The 18,982-nt window shown below is 37.8% G+C and overlaps 1 protein-coding gene across 4 annotated transcripts in view; it reads left to right on the top strand.

Moving 5' to 3' along the window:
• HELQ (helicase, POLQ like) overlaps window positions 1-18,026 on the top strand; it is a 62,374-nt gene extending 44,348 nt beyond the window's left edge. For 2 of the 4 annotated variants that reach the window (XM_045183636.2, XM_045183638.3), the window contains one exon: window positions 5,441-5,834. In XM_045183636.2, the coding sequence (XP_045039571.2) occupies window positions 5,441-5,533 (93 nt within the window). In that variant the 3' untranslated portion in view covers window positions 5,534-5,834. Of the gene's footprint in view, window positions 1-5,440; window positions 5,835-16,781 lie in introns of those variants that run through there. The other 2 variants (XM_045183637.2, XM_024574806.4) reach the window with 2 other exon arrangements.
• The last annotated feature ends 956 nt before the right edge of the window (window positions 18,027-18,982 follow it).

The raw sequence follows: 18,982 nt of genomic DNA, 5'->3' as shown, positions 1-18,982 counted from the left end.
TGAATGAGTTGAATGAATGAATGAGTAAATAAATAAATAATTTCTTTTAAAGAAATTAAGTGATTTACCCAAAGAAACACAGACAAGTAGGTTGTAGAGCCAGGACTGTGGAGTTAGACTGTATATTATTAAGAATACAGCCCTGGCTGGTGTGGCTCAGTGGATTGAGTGCTGGCCTGCGAACCAAGGGGTCACTGGTTTGATTCCCAGTCGGGCACATGCCTGGGTTGTGGGACAGGTCCTCAGTAGGGGGCATGGGAGAGGCAACCACACAGTGATGGTTTTCTTCCTCTCTTTCTCCCTCCCTTCCCTGCTCTAAAAATAAATAAATAAAATGCAGACAACTATAATTGAATAACAATAAAATAATTTTTAAAAAGATTTTTAAAAAAGAATACAAATGGAGCTGTAGTAACAATGTACAAAAGAAGTGACTTTAAATTTTAAAAGTTTATTAGACAAGTTCAAGCATAAGCAATTCATAGCTGATATGGGGAATCTGTGTTGTATCCAGGGACCCGTACTTCTGTGTCATTCTCAATACATCGCTTCTACCTTATGCACTAAGATACGTGCTTTTTGCTTTCCTGACAGCTTGAAAGAGAAAAAATGGATATTCCATGCAGGATTTTGAATAGCGGAGTAGGTCAGAGGTTGCAAACAGGGGAACAAGAATGAAAACAGGAAACCAGTTAGGATTATATTGAGGTCATGCAGTTTTTTGTGGTAATGCCCAGAACTGATGTGTGTCCTTCTTTGAACACTGTGCCAGTAGCCAGAGGGTGTCAGTTGGTTTCATTGCTGATAATACTATGATCATTTGATTAAGGAAGTGTCTGCCTTTGTGACTTAAAACAGCTTTTTATTTTATTCATTTTTTTGTGAATTAGGAATTCTGAAAGAGTTCAGCTGGGTATTTTTCCTGGAACCTCATACAGTTACAGTCAGATTTCAAGTGGGACTGTAGTCATCTAAAGGCTTGACTGGATTGGATATCCCAGATGGGTCACTCACATGGCTGGCAGTTGAAAAGTACCATTATCTGGGGCTTTCAGCTGGAGCTTTCCGTGGGGCTTGGGTCTCTAACTGCATGACAACCAGGTTTTCTTTTATTTTTTTTCTTTTTTTAAAGATTTTATTTATCTTTAAATATAGGGGAAAGGAGGGAGAGAGGGAGAGCAACATTGATCGGTAGCCTCTCACATGCCCCCAGCTGGGGACCTGGCTCACAACACAGGCATGTGCACTGACTGAGAATCAAACCAGCAACGTTTCAGGTCACATACAAAATAGGTTCATCCCTAAAGATTTATTCCTTTATGGAATCAGACTCAGGCTGGACCTCAATGTCCTGTACTCCTTCTAAATCAAGTCTAAGTGATAGACCACCTACAATGGTGAAACAGAGATAGAATAACCTCAGTCCTATTCAAAAAGAGGCAAAATGGGTGGTACATCTGATATCCAGCCAGGCATATATGGCTAGATACTTGATTAGGACCCAGTTCTGCTGCCTGGGAATGATTCTTCCTAGCTTCGGATTCCCTCATCTGAATCATTCTTTCCTTTTTTTATAAGCAATGGCCCATGTCTGCAGCTAGGTAGCTCTCTCAGTCTGCTTCCTCTCTGTTAGAAGTTCAAGGGTTCAGAGGTTTTTATTTTATTATCTCTGTCTCTTTTTATTAAATCTGGTATGATGTCCTTTAAAACCTTATGAGTTTTTTATTTATCTATTTTTAATTTCCATGTAGCTTGAATTTCTTACAGCATGGTTCCTGGTCTTTGAGAAGGGAACATTCAAGAGCCCTTGGAATGGTCTTATTCCAAGAAACCAAGACAGAAACTTGCAAAGCTTCTTTTTGGCAGAGCTGTGGAAATCATGCAGCATTATTTCCACTGCATTTTATTAGTTACAAGTAAATCACCAAGGCCAGCACACATTGAAGAGGAGAATTAAATTCAATCTGTCAATAGATGTGTCAGAGAATTTCCGGTCATTTTTAATCCACCACACTCATTGTAGCCTTCCCCCTTCTTGTGTTTTTAGTTCCTTTCTCCAACAGTGAAAAACCTGACTCCTATTTTCATTAATGTACTTACCTATTTTGCTGAATCCTAGAATACTTGAAAATAATTATAGAACTGTTAAAGCATGCTACTGAGGAAAAAAAACTTACTAACTAGAATTCAGTATCTATTTACAGTATCTTTTTGTCTTTAGTCTGAGAATAAATAATTGAAATAATGTGCCTAAGTGTTACTTTTTAAAATAGGCAGTCATGTTACTCATTTGAAACACGAAGTCTGTTTGTATTCCATTGTATTTGCCACCCCAATCCTTATGGGTGGGGTTTTTGTTTTTGAATATATGAAATATGAACCTATTTTCTTTATCTCTAAATGTAAATAGTTTTACTAGGATATATCTTCATTTTCTTTTATTTCTAGAAGCTTCTTAGGTTGTATTTTTAAATATTAGCTCTGATCCATTGCTTGATTTTTAAATTTTTTTTAATTTATCGATTGATTAGAGAGAGAGAGGAAGCGGGGGAGAAAGAAATTGATTTGTTGTTCCACTTATTTATTCATTCATTGGTTGATTCTTGTATGTGCCCTGACTGCGAATTGAACTTGCAACCTTGACATATCAGGATGACACTAACTGAGCTACCCAGCCAAGGTTTTATTTTTCTTTTTTAGCAACTTCAATTATATATATGTTAGATCTTCTTTGCCCATTTCCCCTTCAATTTCTCTGATTCTTTACTTCTTTCTTCATCTCATTTTCATTATCTTGATTGTTTCCCTGCTTTTTTTCCCCAATGACCCTAATTAGATTTTTATTCAAATCTATTCTTCCTTGGACACCTCATTATTTAATTTTTATTTCTGATATAATTTGCCTTTTTCTTCTATTTTTTCCCCTGAGCTTCAACTTTTGTTTTACTTTTTTTCTGGTTTTGGTCCATTTCTATTCTTAGTATTGGACTTCTTATTCAGGATGTGTTTTTCCCCCATGTCTCCAAGTGTTTATTTGAGACTACTTAATTCTGTTTGAATATTGTGTTACACTTTTTCAGTGTCATGGTTTGCTTTCACAGAAGGAAATATTTATGAGCTGAAGTGCTTTGATTGTCATTTTCTCTATTCTTTTTGTAGGATAGTCTTCTATAATGAGAGCTGCTTATGCCTCTGCATCTCTTAGACCGAGATGGCCATTTGGAGTGATTAATGAGAATCCTATTCAACAGTCACTCTTCTGTCAGTGTAGTTTCGTTAATGGGTGGCTTGTGGTGGGAGAGGAATGCAAGGAAAAGTGGTGTTCTTTGATTTTTTAAATTTCCATAATTTTCCTACAGGTCCCTAAATTTTGCCTGCATTTTTTCCCCTCACTGCCCAGGTTCCAAAGGACACCTCTCCCTTTCACTCCTTCTTTCCTCTAGAAGTATTGCCTTTCCAAGACTGCCTTCTAGAGTTTCACATACTTTAAATCCTTTCTTATAAACAATGCTTTAATCTACTAATGTCAAAACAAGTTTGGGTTCTTATCTCCAGCTACAAAAGAATTTAGACCAAGGACACTGATGAAAACAAAGGCAGATTTATTGAGGTTCTTCAGAGGGTGAGAAAACCAAGATAAGCTCCTAAGTTATATACCCCAAATGTGGGGCTTATGGGTTTTTATGGCTTGGGAACACAGAAGTTGCTAGGGTTAAGGAAGTAAGTTAACAGACTTTTCCTTTTTCGAAACACTGATGTCTAGCTATACGTCAGCAAAGCAAAGCATTCTGGAATTGTGCAGCACTCATTATGGGACGCAGAAAGGGACTTTCCTAACCAAGTGTTGAGTTTGTCTCTGTGATTTGTGGCTTGGCTTTAGATCTGAAAAACAAACTTTAAAGTAATCGGGCTAGTTCCTGGATCATTGTTCTATAATTACCTATTGATAACTGCCATGGATCTGGCAGGGCTTGACTCAGTAGAGTTAATTTTGGGGAACATTTTATTCTACTCATTTCACTAAGATTCCTCTCACAGTGTTTTTGTACTTAGGGTAGCCTTTCTCTATCTGGAGATGATTTTGTTTAATCTGAGACCCTCTGTTTTTCCTCTTCCTTGTTTCATGTGTTGTTTTTTTCTCAAACCCACCTTGATCTCTGCAAACACTTTGGAATGAGAACTCAAGAAATGGCTCTGTTGGAAATTGGTGGATTTTTTTAACTATGAGTAATTCAAAGTTAATGGTGTTCTCTTCATTCTGGTATTGCTGACCCAAGTTTTATGTGTTACTTGTTGATCTGTACAGTTTTTAGAGGATATGTTGGGAGATTTGTTTCACATGGTCACCATTACCTCAGCTGCTGGAAAACATACCTGAGCACATTTTAGTCTCTTCCTCTATATATAGATTATATATAATCTATATTATTATTATATATAGATTATAATATACATTATTATATAGATTGTATCTGTATTATATATTATATATTATATATCTATGTTATAATACTATAGATTATGTAATCTGTATAATATATAATAATATACATAATACAGATTATATAGATCATATATAAGTATATATTATATAATCTATAACATGGATTATATATACTCTATATATAATAATATATATAACAAATATATATAATAATATAGATTATATAGGTTACATAGCATTATATGTAATGCTATACTTTATACCAAATCGGTAGAGTGGATTTTTCCCTTTCACTTTGTGTCATATGATTTTTTTCCCTCAGTATGATTTTACTGAACTTTTTATTACAAAATTTTGTAACAGAAGTAGTACAAATACTTTACCCCAATATACACAAAACCCAGCTACAATAACTACCAACATTTTACTTCTGGTTTCTAAAAGAAAGAGGAAAAATCATTATTTGGTAAATATTCATTTATATCTACTATGTGCCATGTTGAGAAATATTTTGCTTGCTCATTATGTTTCTTTTGAAATTAACCATGTTAGTTTTAGGAACTTGAATAAAACTTTTCTTTGAAAAAGTGATAGGTTTTCAGAAGAAAGCATACTAAATTTTGAGGAATAATAAAATACATATGTGAAGGATAACATTTTCAAGTTCTAATTAAATTTTTGCAAAATTGTCTTAGATTTTATAGATTAAAAGCTAATTTTAAGTGTTTGAGTCGTCAATTAAAACAAATCTTTGAGAGTATTAGAGTTCCTCCTTTTGTTTTGGGTATACCAAATGTAGCAATCAGCTAAAATGGCTTTAACTATATGCGTCAGCTTCATTTACTATGATCACTTTTTCTTAAGTGGCCATTTTTCAATCTCATTATTACTTTTAATGTCGAGATTGCTGATGTGTAAGGATTCAGGAGGTGAAAAATATTAGCATTTCTCTAGCAACGCATATTTTGGTCTCATGTCTTGATGTTTTTATTGTAGATGCTATTGCATGAAAAAGCAGAGGCTTTGCAAGAAGAAGTAGAAGAGCTGTTGAGGTTACCTTCTGATTTCCCTTCCATTGAAAAGGCATGAAGTTGTCTGATGAGCATTTTCAAATATGAATTATTTTTTGTACATATGTTTTATTAAAGATTCCTTATAGTTTATAAATGAAAAAATACATTTTAATTATACATTCAGAACTGTGGATGATGTTTGAATATGTTGTTCATAATTGCAGTTACCTTCCCAGTAACAATCCATCATACTCAAATCTTACACACTATACAATACCTGTGCTCAAAAATGAAACCCGACTTCCTCAACATTGCTGCAGCCTACCTTTATAGACAGATCTTTCATCAAATTGGACTATTTAAAATTCCAGAATTTTCCCAACCCTTCATTTCCTGATTTCTTTATTCCGAGTGCACAGAAAATTATCTTTAAAATGTGCTACATACTTCAACTGTGAACTAAAAATGCTCAAATTCTGTCTCCTCTATGAAAAAGTTTGAGTTCATTCTCATTCCCACCCCAAACATGAGTTCTTGCCCTTCTGTAAGTATGGTGAGCCACTCATTTATGCCCATGTATTTTTTTACACTTTTCCAACAAATATTTATTATTAGTTAAGCCATGATTCAGGATCCCAGGGAAGGATGTGCCCAGGTCCCCCTTCACTATCCTGGGAGAAGAATGGAGGACAGAGGAGAGGTGGGGTGGGGCCAGTTGAGCTCTTCCCAGGAAATGGGCCTTCTGCATGGCAGTTGTCTCAGGCCCACACCTGGGATGTGGACCTTTTGCACATGGAAACATCATCCCTTTTTATGGTCATTGCCTTCTCACAGCAGTGGAAGTCCAGGTAGTCCTGCCAGCAGTTCCTTGTCTGGTTCTGGCTGGGGAAACAGCTGTCAAAAGGGACAGTCATAATTCTGGATTTGGTCTTGATGTCTTCTGCCACATTGCTGACTCCTAAAAATGCCCTGAAGCAGCTTACAGCTCAATGTGACCTTCAGTAAAGACCAGCTCTTGTCTTTTTAAGTACTGTTAGTTTCAAATCTCCTGGAAGGTAGAGACCTTTTTTATCATCTTTGTATGGCACACAGCACCTACCACAATTTACTGTATAAAGTAGGAAGATTTGTGAAGAATTAAGAGTACTCAAATGAACGATTTAAAGATTCTCTTCAAACACGCCTAAATATTGCCTCTCCCCACTCCCTTTTCAGAATTATAGCTCAAATGTAGATGACTGGTTAGCGACAGAAAAAAGGGTAATAACTACCAATATTGATTAATACTGAACTGGTTTACTTACAGTCTTACCTGTTCAGGACATCCATTGAAGACTTTGCAAATAGATTCACAGTCTAAGCTTTTTGTGCCTTATTTTCAACCATTATAATGTAGTAATTTACTTTATAATTTCCATGTGCCATGCACTACTATATGTGCTTTATTTGACTAATTCAGTCCTTACAACAACACTGTAAGGCAGATACTGTTGTTATCCCCATTTTACAGATAGGTAAAGTGGAACATAGAGTAAAATAACTTGCTCAAGGTCATGTACAAGTTAGCTGCAGGGAAAGGATTCAGACTCAGGCAGTCCCAGCCTAAAGTCTGTGCACATAACCATTATAAAATACAGTCTTGGTAGAATTTGCTTACTTCATTCTTCAAAGTTTTCTTTTCACCTGGCCTTGAATTTATCCCTAGCATTACAGCTCATTCACACACCCCCTCCTTACAAATTGAAGTATGGCATCCTAGTGTCTTGGAGAACCTCAGACTTCACTGCACATATTCCTTTTGTTTCAGCTAAAAAGACTTTAAAAGCTTGACTTAGTCTTCAGTTTTAAATCTAGAAATTCCAGTATTATCAGCTTACCCAGGTAAGTAATGCTGTAAGTGAACCTGATTCTTTTTTGTTTTTTTTTTTTTTGACCCAGCGGGTCCCAATGAACCTGATTCTTAATAACCAATATATAAAAGGCTGATTAATAATCCCAATTTAACTTATTTTCTTTTTCTTTTTTTTCTCTTTTTTTTTTTTTTACCCTTTCCCTTTCCTCCCCCATTATCCCCTCCCACCTCCCCTCTGGTTACTGGGTGTTTGTTCTTAATTTCAATGTCTCTGGTTATATTTTTTTGCTTGTTTGTTCTGTTGCTTAGGTTCCACTTATAAATGAGATCATATGGTATTTGTCCCTACCACCTGGCTTATTTCACTTAGCATAATGCTCTTCAGTTCCATCCACACTGTTGCAAAGAGTAGGAGCTCCTTCTTTCTTTCTGCTGCATAGTATGTTATCGTGTAAATGTACCATAGTTTTTTGATCCATTCATTTGCTGATGGGCACTTAGGTTGCTTCCAGCACTTGGCTATTGTGAATTGTGCTGCTATGAACATTGGGGTGCATAGGTTCCTTTGAATTGGTGTTCCAGGATTCTTAGGGTATAATCAGAGCAGTGGAATTGCTGGGTCAAAGGGCAGTTCCATTCTTTGTTTTCTGAGGAAATTCCATACTGTGTCCCACAGTGGCTGTACCAGTCTACATTCCCACCAACAGTGCACTAGGGTTCCTTTTTCTCCACATCTTCTCCAACATTTGTTGTTTGTTGATTTCTTTATGATGGCCATTCTCACCAGTGTGAAGTGGTATCTCATTGTGGTTTATTAATGTAAGATTAGAGATGGCAAGGTTGTGGAGGGGATACCTTTACAAAAACTAGAATACCTGTATGTGCAGACCAGGACAATCTCCCATCGCCCCAATCAGTGTTTCTCTAGGTCAATTTAACTAAAAGGCTGTGTCAAGTATAATGGGGAATTAGCCCAAAAAGATATTAAAATGGAAAGAAATTAAAACAGTTCAGCTCTAGAGAAGAAGAAACAGTAAATCAGCAGGAATAGAGTAAAAAATAAAAGTATACCTAAATACATTTAAGAATTTAATATATAACAAACATGGTTTTTCAGTTTTAAGTGATACAAATCCAAGGATATTTGTCTGAAACAAGGAGCAGTGTTTCATGGTCACATTCTCAAACCACAGCAGCAGTGGAACTGATACGAAGGAACTGAAGGTACCTTCTTTGATGCTTCAGTGTAGTCAGATGACACCATCAAAAACCACACATTCAAATCTTTTCATTTACCTAAAGTTTAATTTGGTTTAAGGAGATAGTTAGATATTCAGTTGAATATTTTTCTAAGACATGAGGTAGCCATTTGTTCCAACTCCATTCATTGAGTTATCCATCATTTCCATTGTGACAAAGTATTAAGTGTACTAGTTATTGACATCCCCGCCTACCACCCCTTCTCCCTGATGTCTGAAAAAACTAAAGCACAACCACAGGAGTGGGCAAAGAACCTTCTCCCACAAGAATCCCGACAGCTTTTGAAGTCCATGCCATTGTGACAAAAGTAATAGTATACCTAAGCATTATTATACCAGTTTTTTAAAATATCCAGTAATTTATAATCATATATTGATAAGTATACATTTTTGTTACTCTCAATGATAAAGGTAACAAACTACCATTTATTGAGGGATTACCACATACCAGCACTAGGCTAAATATTTTATATATTTTATATACGTTACCTGGATGATCCTTAACAGCCATCTGAGGACTGTGTTATTTCTTTACCCTATGTTACACCTGAAGAAAATGTGACTTGTCTAGGATCACCCCGTCGATGAGTGGCAGAGCCTGGACTCACACCAGAATCATACTGGTAATTCTTTTTTTGACTGACTGTGTTTACTTGCATTACAAGGTACCCTATATGTTTTTGGAAAGAAGTCAACCAAGATGGCACACTGTACACATGTATTAGCCCTTTCACGTCTCTAAAATCCTGTTAAATGATTGAAAGTAAAAATTCAATGCAATAAGTTAGCATGCTTCATGTCCTTCATTTTGAATTTTTTTAAGTATATTTTATTATGCTATTACAGTTTTCCCAATCCCCCCCCCTTTATTCCCTCTCCGCATATTAATTGACTATAAAGGTGTGGGTTTATTTCTGGGCACTCTATTCTGTTCCATTGATCTATATGTCTGTTTTTATGCCAGTATCATACCAGGCTGTTTTGATTACTATGCCCTTATAGTGTAGTTTGATATTGGGTAGCATGATTCATCCAACTTTGTTCTTTCTCGGTATCCCTGTTGCTACATGGGGCCTTTTGTGGTTCTATAGAAATTTTTGAAATACTAGTTCTAGTTCTGTGAAATACATCATTGGAATCTTGATAGGAATTGTGTTGAGCCTATAGATTGCTTTGGGCAGTAGATACATTTTAATGATGTTAATTTGTACTACCTACGAACATGGTATGTGCTTCCACTTATTTGTATCTTCCTCAGTTTCTTTCTTCAGTGTCTTATAATTTTCTGAGTACAGGTCTTTTACATCCTTGGTTAGTCCTATTCCTAGGTGTTTTATTCTTTTTGAGTCAATTGTGAATGGGATTGTTTTATTAATTTCCCTTTATGTTAGTCTGTTATTGGCATATAAAAATGCAACTGATTTCTGAATATTAATTTTGTATCCTGCTACTTTGAGAATTCATTTATCCGTTCTAGTAGTTTCTTGGTGGGATCTTTGGGATTCTCTATGTACAGTCTCATCATCTGCAAATAAAGACAGTTTTACTTCTTCCTTTCCAGTTTGGGTGACTTTTATTTCTTCTTCTTGTATGATTGCTGTGGCTAGGACTTCTAGTACTATGTTGAATAAGAGAGGTGAAAGCGGACACACCTGTCTTGTCCCTGATCTTAAGGAGAATGCATGTAGTTTTTGCCTGTTGAATATGATGCTGGCAGTGGGTTTGTCATATATTCCCTCTATTATGTTTAGTCATGTTCTCTCTATTGCCCCCTTCCCGAGAATTTTTACCATAAATGGTTGCCATGTTTTATCAAATGCTTTTTCTTCATCTATTGATGTGATCATGTGGTTTTTATCATTCATTTTGATTATGTGGTGAATCACATTTATTGATTTGGAATGTCGTACAACCTTGTATTCCCAGAATGAATCCCACTTGATTGTGGTGTATGACCTGTATGATGTATTGTTGTATCCAATTTGCTAATATTTTGTTGAAGATTTTAGTACCTATGTTCATCAGGGATATTGGCCTGTAATTTTCTTTTCTTGTAGTGTCCTCATTTGGTTTTGGAATTAGGATAATGCTGACCTCATCAAATGAGCTTGGAAGCCTTCCCTCCTCTTGAATTTTTTGAAAGAGTTTGAGAAGCAGATGTATTAGTTCTTCTCAGACAGTTTGGTAAAATTCACCTGTGAAGCCATCCGGTGTGGGGCTTCTTTTTGTTGGGAGTTTTTGAATATTGCTCAGTTTCACTAGGTGTAATCTGTCTATTCAGATTCTCTAATTCTTCCTATTTAGTTTTGGAAGATTGTATATGTCTAGGAATTTATCCATTTCATCCAGGTTGTCCAGTTTGTTGACATATAGTAGTTCATAACATTTTCTTACTATCCTTGGTATTTCTTTGGTGTCAGTTGTTATTTCTCCTCCTTCATTTCTGATTTTATTTATTTGGGTCCTTTCTTTTTTTTCTAGATGAGTCTGGTTAAAGGTTTGTCAATCTTTATCTTTTCAAAGAACCAACTCTTGGATTCACTGATCTTCTGTATCATTTTTTAGACTCTTTCATTTAATTCTGCTCTGATCTTTATTATTTCCTTCCTTCTGCTCACTTTGGGCATTGTTTGTTGTTCCTCTTCAAGTTCCTTTAAGTGTAAGGTTAGATTATTTATTTGAGCTTTTTCTTGATTCTTGAAATAGGCCTGTAATGCTATAAATTCCCCTCTTAGGATTGCTTTCCCTGTGTCCCACAGATTTAGATTGTTGTGTTCTCATTTTCATTTGTTTGAAGTTACCTTTTGATGTTTTTCAGTGTTCTTCTTATGGTTGATTTCTGGTTTCGTAGCGTTGTGGCCAGAGAAGATGCTTGATATGATTTCAATCTTCTTTAATTTATTGAGACTTGTTTCTGTCCTAGCCTGTGGTCTATCCTAGAAAACGTTCCATGTGCACTTGAGAAATTTGTATATTCTGCCATTCTCCAGTGAAATGCTCTAAATATATCAATTAAATACATTTCACCCAGGGTGTCATTTAATGTCGATTTTGTCAAATATAAGTTCTGCTACCATAGCTTTTTGCTCTTTCCATTTGCATGAAATATCTTTTTCCATCCCTCTACTTTTAGTCTGTGTGTATCTTTGTATCAAAGGTGGGTCTCTTGGAGGCAGCATATATGTGGGTTTTGTTTTCTTATCCATCCAACTACCTTATGTCTTTCGGATGGAGCATTTAAGTCATTTGCATTTAAGGTGACTATTGATATATATGTCTTTAGTACCATTTTATTGTTAGGCTATTTTCCTCTGTTTTTTTCTTCTTCTTTTTCTCCTTTTTAAAGCAAGCCCTTTAACATTTGTTGCAGTACTGGTTTGGTGTTAACAAACTCCTTTAGCTGTTTCTGGTCTGGGAAGGTCCTTATTTCTCCTTCAATATTAAATGATGTCTTTGCTGGGTAAAGTAGCCTTGGGTGTAGGTCCTTAGTTTTCATCACCTTGAATATTTCATGCCACTCCCTTCTGGCCTGAAATGTTTCTGATGAATAATGAGATAACAAGTCTAATTGGTGCTGTGTTGTAGCTAACTACCTGGTTTTCTCTTACAGCCTTTAGGATTCTCTCCTTGTCTTTAAGCCTGTCATTTTAATTATCTTGTGTCTTCATGTAGGCCTCTTTGTGTCCAACTTGTTTGGGACTTTCTAAGCTTCTTGAAATGTGCAACTTTTTTTCTTTACCAGATTAGGGAAGTTTTTGGTCACTATTTCTTCAAATGGGTTCTTCATCCCTTGCTCACTTTCTTTTCCTTCTGCTGTTCCCATGATGTAGATGTTGTTATGTGTCATGTTGTCTAGGATGTTTCTTAAGCTCTCCTCATTTTTTAAAATTCTTTTCTCTTCTGCTCTGCTTGATTGGTTTTTTCTACCTTGTCTTCCAAAACACTGATTCTATCCTCTGCTGCATCTAACCTACTGTCTGTTCCTTCCAGTGTATTATTTATCTCAGATATTGCATTCTTTATTTCTGACTGATCCTTTTTTATGGTTACTATGTCTTGCTATGTCATGCTGTTGTGTATCCTTATAATCATTATTCTAAACTCTCTATCTGATAAATTGCTTACTTCCATTTCATCTAGTTGCTCTGGAAAAATCTCTTGTTCTTTATTTGGGGTCTATTTCTTTGTCTTTCCATTTTGGCTGTTCCTTTGTATTTGCCACCTTAGATGTTAAACTAATAAGCCATTAATAGGATCATTGTTAATCTAATCAATCTTTAACCAGCAGTCAGGTTTAAACACCACAGGGTGGGGCAGAGTAATTCCTGTGGGTGGGACTATTGCTTCCCCTTAGGCTGTTGACATTCAGAGAGCATTGCTCTGCTAGAGAGGGATGTCTCAGCACATGGATTCTTGTGGCTCTTCCCTCAGTTCTCTCCCCCGAGCCACCAGTCCCAGATTCTCCACAAGCATCTCTAGTCCACTCTACCCTCCCTTTGCCAGCACCCAGGATAAGTGGCTGCATATGAAATTTTGTGCTTTGTCCCTTTAAAAATCTCTGCATCTCCAGCCAACTCTCCCTGGGTGACCGAATGCTGCTTTTCACAGCTGGATGTTATCTGTGTTCCTTTCCCAGCTCTGGTGCTATAGGCTGGAGAGCCCCGCTTGGGGATTAGATCCCACACTTCTCAGGGGAACCGCCTGGCCACTGAAATACCCCTCTAGCACTTCAGCTGCTGCCTCTGGGAGCCCAGCCAGCCCTCTCTTATCTCCTCTGCACTCTCTACCAGTCATGTTGTGCTGAAGTGTTTTCTTCTGTCCATCTGTGGTCATAAGGCTTCTCTCCAGCTAGCGTTCATTCAAGATGATTTGAAGAGAGGTTATTCAAGATGATTTCTCCACAATTTGATTGTAATTCCCAGTTGGTCCTGGGAGGAGGTTAATGTAGCTTTCACTTCTCTGCTATCTTGGATCAATAATTCCAGATTCGTCTTTGTACTCCCTGGGCGCACATTAGAGCTTTTGAAATAAGTCTCAAATTTTTCAGTCACTAAGTTCCCATTTACCCTCATTTATGTGAATAATAATTCCTTAAATGGTTCCCTGGTGGCCTGAATAAATTAATACCCTTTTCGCATTGCCTAATTTGCATCCTGAGCATGATTTAGCCACCCAGTAACATCTAGAATTCTATTTTTATTAATCTCATTACTTAACTTTCTAGTTACTTTGACAACTATTCTCAAGTAGCAATATCATATTGCTTGGATAAGGAAAATACTAAAGCCTCTGCACTAACATGGGTTATTTTAAGTTGCTATATGAGAACACATTTTCTTATGTAGAGTATCATTTTAAATGTAAACGTTGTGATATTCCTATATGCAGGCAGTTTAACAGGTATATTAATTTCACATTGAAGTTACCAAGTGTTCATTCCCTGGGATACTGTCATGCACACACTACAGTGTGTTTGCCTACTCTTCATGCCTCCAATAACTGTTCCTCCCACCAATTAACAAGGCTGATTGTATGCAGTAAATTTGTACTATGAGATGGCCACTATTTCCTGTCATAGTTGATTGACCAAGGACAGGAATACAATCTAAACTTGGTCATGGGGGGGGGGGGGGCGGTGCGCGGAGCTTAAACAATAGATATTTCTTTTTTTTTTTATTTATTGTTGTTCAAGTACAGTTTTCTGCCTTTTTCCCCCACCCCAGCCTAACCCTCTAGCCCTCCCCACCTCCCTCCCATTTCTCCCCCACCCCATCATTATCCATGTGTCCTTTATAATTGTTCCTGCAAACCCTTCACCCTCTTCCCCTTAAATTCCTATCCCTCTCCCTTCTGTTCACTGTCAGCCTGTTCTCAATTTCAGTTTCTTTGGTTATATTTTGCTAATCAAAACAGCCTGGTACTGGCATAAAAACAGACAAATAAACTTGGTCATTTCTTGCTGGGGAATTGAGGCTTAGAGACCTGGAAGAGTGTCATATGCAAATGGATGTCCTGTGAGCAGGGTTCTAAAGCTGCTGCTGTGGGCCAGCCAACCTGCACCTCATTATTGCGCAGGGAGCCTGCCTGGGGAGACAGAGAGAGGGCAGGGGAGAGAGAGAGATCCGGCCAAGCAAATCAAAGGTACATAATGGCTGAGTGGCACAGGAGAAACAAAGCAGCTGATTCCTGATAACTTTCTGCTTTCAGTCCCATGTGACCCTGAGTGCACATCCTGTTCCTGGACTCTGTGAAGTGACCCTGCATTTTGTAATAAATGCTCCCATTCATCCTGGGTTACTTTGCTTGGGTTTCTTACTTGAACCCCAAAGAACTTTGACAATGAAATAAAGACCACTTACTAAATAGTAGTCAGAGAATCCAAATCGTAAAAAAATTAAATTACTTAGGGACAAAAAGTAATGCAATGTTGATTGAAAGAAGGACCATAGTCTAAACAGTTTTATTAGGTTCTACTGAGTTAGGGTTTCCATTGCCAGCTTAAAGAAAATATAGTGCACAGTAAGTTCAACCTACAACATGAAAATGAACATACATAGAAATAAGCACAGTCATTTTCCCTTGATTTCCTAGAAACTTTTACTTTCAAGTGGAGATTTGTGAATTCTGTGATATACCCTGTTCAGCAGCTTAGGTCAGATCTTTTAACAGACATTTAATAAGCTTTTAGATTGTGCCAATATTGGGGATACAAGATGAATGTACCCCCAATACAAGATGAATGGGCACTCTAGAGGAGTGCCCAACACATAAAGAGGGAATGTCAATATATGTAAGTTCCCCTCCTCTCCTTTCTCTGCTGTTGGGGCTGGGGGAGCTGTGGGAGATGACCGTGAAAATCAGCTAACTGGTCTAGACAGGCCACCTTCCTTGGAGTCTGGGTATGGTAGAAAAGGACTGAATAGGAGACCTCAGTCACAGGTTTTCCCCACTCAGCAGCTTTTGAAGGAACCCTAGAAGATAGGATGGTGGGTACGTGGCTGTCCAGCATATCCATCCCCATGAGGCAGTCTAAGAATCAAGGCTTACCATTGCAGAAATACTACAGCAACAGTAATTCAATACAAATAGATTCAATGAACTTAATCTATTTGTCATCTTTTATCCTAAGATTAGCCTACCACAAAGCCCTATCAAAGCAATGCAGACAGCTTCTAGATTGTATCTGACACACATTCCTATTTGAACAAGGCCTAAATTGGTTTGTTGTCTGTATTCATTTCATTGACACAGAATTACAAACGTAAGCTTTGTATTTCAAATTTATACATTTTTGGCAAAATATGAAATATTTTTCCTTAAAAACAAGCAAACTAACTCTGAATATTATTTACAAACTCATTGAATGTTAACAATTCCCTTATTTTTCAGGACGAAACTAAAAAGTCATCTCTTTTATGAGAATTTCCTGTCTAGATTTGAGTACCTTTGTTTATTAGTTGTATTCCTTTTCTATAAAAAATCTGTACTGTCTGAACTAGATTGCTAGGGCTGTCATAACAAAGTATCAGAGACTGGGTGGCTTGAATAACAGAAGTTTATTTTCTCACAATCTGGAGGCTAGAAGTTTGAGATAAAGGTGTTGCAGGTGTTGGTTTATCGTGGGCTCTCTCTTTGGCTTGTAGATGGCCACCTTCTCCCTGTGTCTTCAGGTGGTCTTCTTTCTGTGTGTCCATGTCCTAACCTTCTCTTCTTATAAGAACATAAGTCATATTGCATTAGGGTCCATCCCATTGACTCCATTTTACCTTAATTACATCTTTAAATTCCCTATCTCCAAGTACAGTCACATTCTGAGGTACTGAGGTTAGGGATTCAATGTAAGAATTTAGGGGACACAATTCAGCCCATAACAATGTCCCCAGCACAATAAAGAAGAGTTTTTCTTTTACACAGTGCTTTCCTGTGTAGAATCTCCTGTGACCTTCACACAGGGCAGCATGGAGATCCCTAGTTTACAGTGTTAGGAGCTGAGGTTCAGTGAGGCAAGGGGACACCCTTGGATCTACACAAGGAATGAGTTAACTGGGGTTTAAGTCCAGGTTTTCTGAATCACTGTCCAGTTCTCCTAGAGCCCTGACTGTGATCTTGTAGATGGATATGAGAGTTTCACCAGGTTTTCACTGAAACCTTTGCAGAAAGGTAATGTGGGGGCAAGATGACCAGCAAGATGTATTTTAATTTTATGATTACAGTGAAGAAGAAGAGAACTGCCTGGTGTATGCCAAATCAGAGGGGCAAGAGGCACAAACAGAGGATCTGGAATTGTGCACAAGGAAGAAGAGAATCCGTGTCTTCAAAGACTTCACAGTATTCACCCAATCTTCTCACCCAACTTATCTATATCATCAAATTGACAAATATTTTAAAGCATTTGTTGCATTCACAAAAGTAGACATAAATAGAATAACATCAATGATGTCTTTCACTAAATATATTGTACTATGGTTTTACTAATTACCTTTAATCCTTTAAATGATAATGTTCCCAGAAATGGAAGAATATTATAGTAATTTCTAAAGTCACCCCATAAAGATGAAGGCACTTACTGATTTTTAGCACATTTTTCTATTGACCAGTGGAAAAAATGAATAGCTTTTCTGGTACATGTAAGTGCACAATTAAAACACTATAAAAAGCTACATCCTAATATATAAGAATAGGAAGTATATAATCCTGGTAAGCAGCTGAGGAGTATAAATGAGCTCTATGCCTAAGGGTTCACTCAGCTCTAAAGTCATATGGTAAGGCTGAGCACATTATTTGAAATTGATTTTGGAAATCTGTGGGGAACTGTTCCAAGCGTGGGAAATGTGGCTCAGCCCCCACTCGGAAAAGCCAGTGGGGAGCAAGGTTGGCGGGCAGGACCCACGTCCATGGATAGGTTCTCCAGTGGGGAATCAGGCCTGCATTGTACCTTGACTGCTATGAGACTTGCTCTTGCTAAAATTCCCTGGCCCTGAATTGAGGCAGCAAATGTTTACTGAGTATCTTTAACTTCCTAAAGTCTGTGCTAAACCACCCAAGTATGGAGTGTGAGCAGTTTCCCTCTCCAGCTGTGACATCCTTCTCTTTGAAGTAATTAGCAGTGTTCTGTCCTTTGTTGTCCTTAAAAGGTAATCACCTGTGGTGAACCTGTGCATAGTAAATGAGGACCATCCTCCATGTACTGTGCCCAGAAAAACAATAAAAGCCTGTCCAGGCGGGGGTCGGCTCTCTCTCTCTTGGGCTCTCTCTAGCCCTCTCGCCCTCTCTCACTTAGAGAGTGGCCATGCCATCCCTTTTTCTCCACAGGATTTCTGTAGTCCGTGTGTATTTGTCTATTGCAGCCACAACACCGGATCCTGCGGGCTGGGATCCATGTCACCTGGAGCCCAGGAACAGGGATCCAGGGCTACAAGCCGCAGTTCTGGTCAACACAACAACTTGGTCAGAGTGCGCACATCAACCCAGGTAAGGGTGCTTTTTGGTTAGGTCATAGGGTGTGTTGGATTTCAGAGGAAAAGGGTTTTCTTCCTAGGTCACCCTCTCTTGTGACCACTTTGCAACTATACCTTCTTTAGTAAGCAGGAGCCTTGCTCTCTCTCCCAAGCATCTGCCGCAATCTCAGGGGCACAGGTTGAGCCGTTAAAAGCCACAAGGGCGCTTGTCGCTAGAAGTCACCCATGAGAGGATTAGCTGGACGTGGGTCCTGCCCGCCAACCTGGCTCCCCACTGGCTTTTCTGAGTGGGGGCTGAGCCACATTTCCCACCCGTGGAACAGTTCCCCACAGAAGTCAATCAACACAGACAAGAGAATGTGTGAAAACCATACATGGTGCTGCCCTGGTGGTTGTTGCTTAGTTAGTTCGAGCATTGTCCTATAACTTAAAGGTTGTGGGTTCAATTCCGGTCAGGGCACATGCCAAGGTTGTGAGTTTGGTCACTGGTCTGGGCTCATATGGGACAATGCTCCAACCAACTGAGCCACACTAGCCAGGTCCGGGCGCATATGGGAGGCAACCAATCAATGTTTCTCTCTCACATCGATATTTCCCTCTTTCCCTTCTTCTCCCTCTTCCTTTCTCTCTAAGAGCAATGAAAAAAATGTCCTTGGGTGAGCAAGAAAAAAACCCAAAACCTTTACATGGTGCTTTGCAACAATCTTCTCTATATCTTTTGGAAATAATAATGGCCATGTGTTCTCTTTATGACAATGAAAAATACCTTGTAAATTTATTTTTTTGCTAATTTTTTGAAAATTATTTTCAAATATATTTTAATATAAGATATACATATAAATACATTTTTATGAAAATATATTACTACCATCTTAGCTTCATCAAAACTTATGTCCTTTGGCCTTTGTACAAGGCCAAAAGAGAGACATTGGCTATTGTGGCAACCTTAAAGCAAC

Source organism: Desmodus rotundus, chromosome 4 (assembly GCF_022682495.2).
Source record: "Desmodus rotundus isolate HL8 chromosome 4, HLdesRot8A.1, whole genome shotgun sequence".
In the NCBI taxonomy this organism is placed as follows: domain Eukaryota; kingdom Metazoa; phylum Chordata; class Mammalia; order Chiroptera; family Phyllostomidae; genus Desmodus; species Desmodus rotundus.
This window is presented reverse-complemented; position numbering and strand designations above follow the sequence as displayed.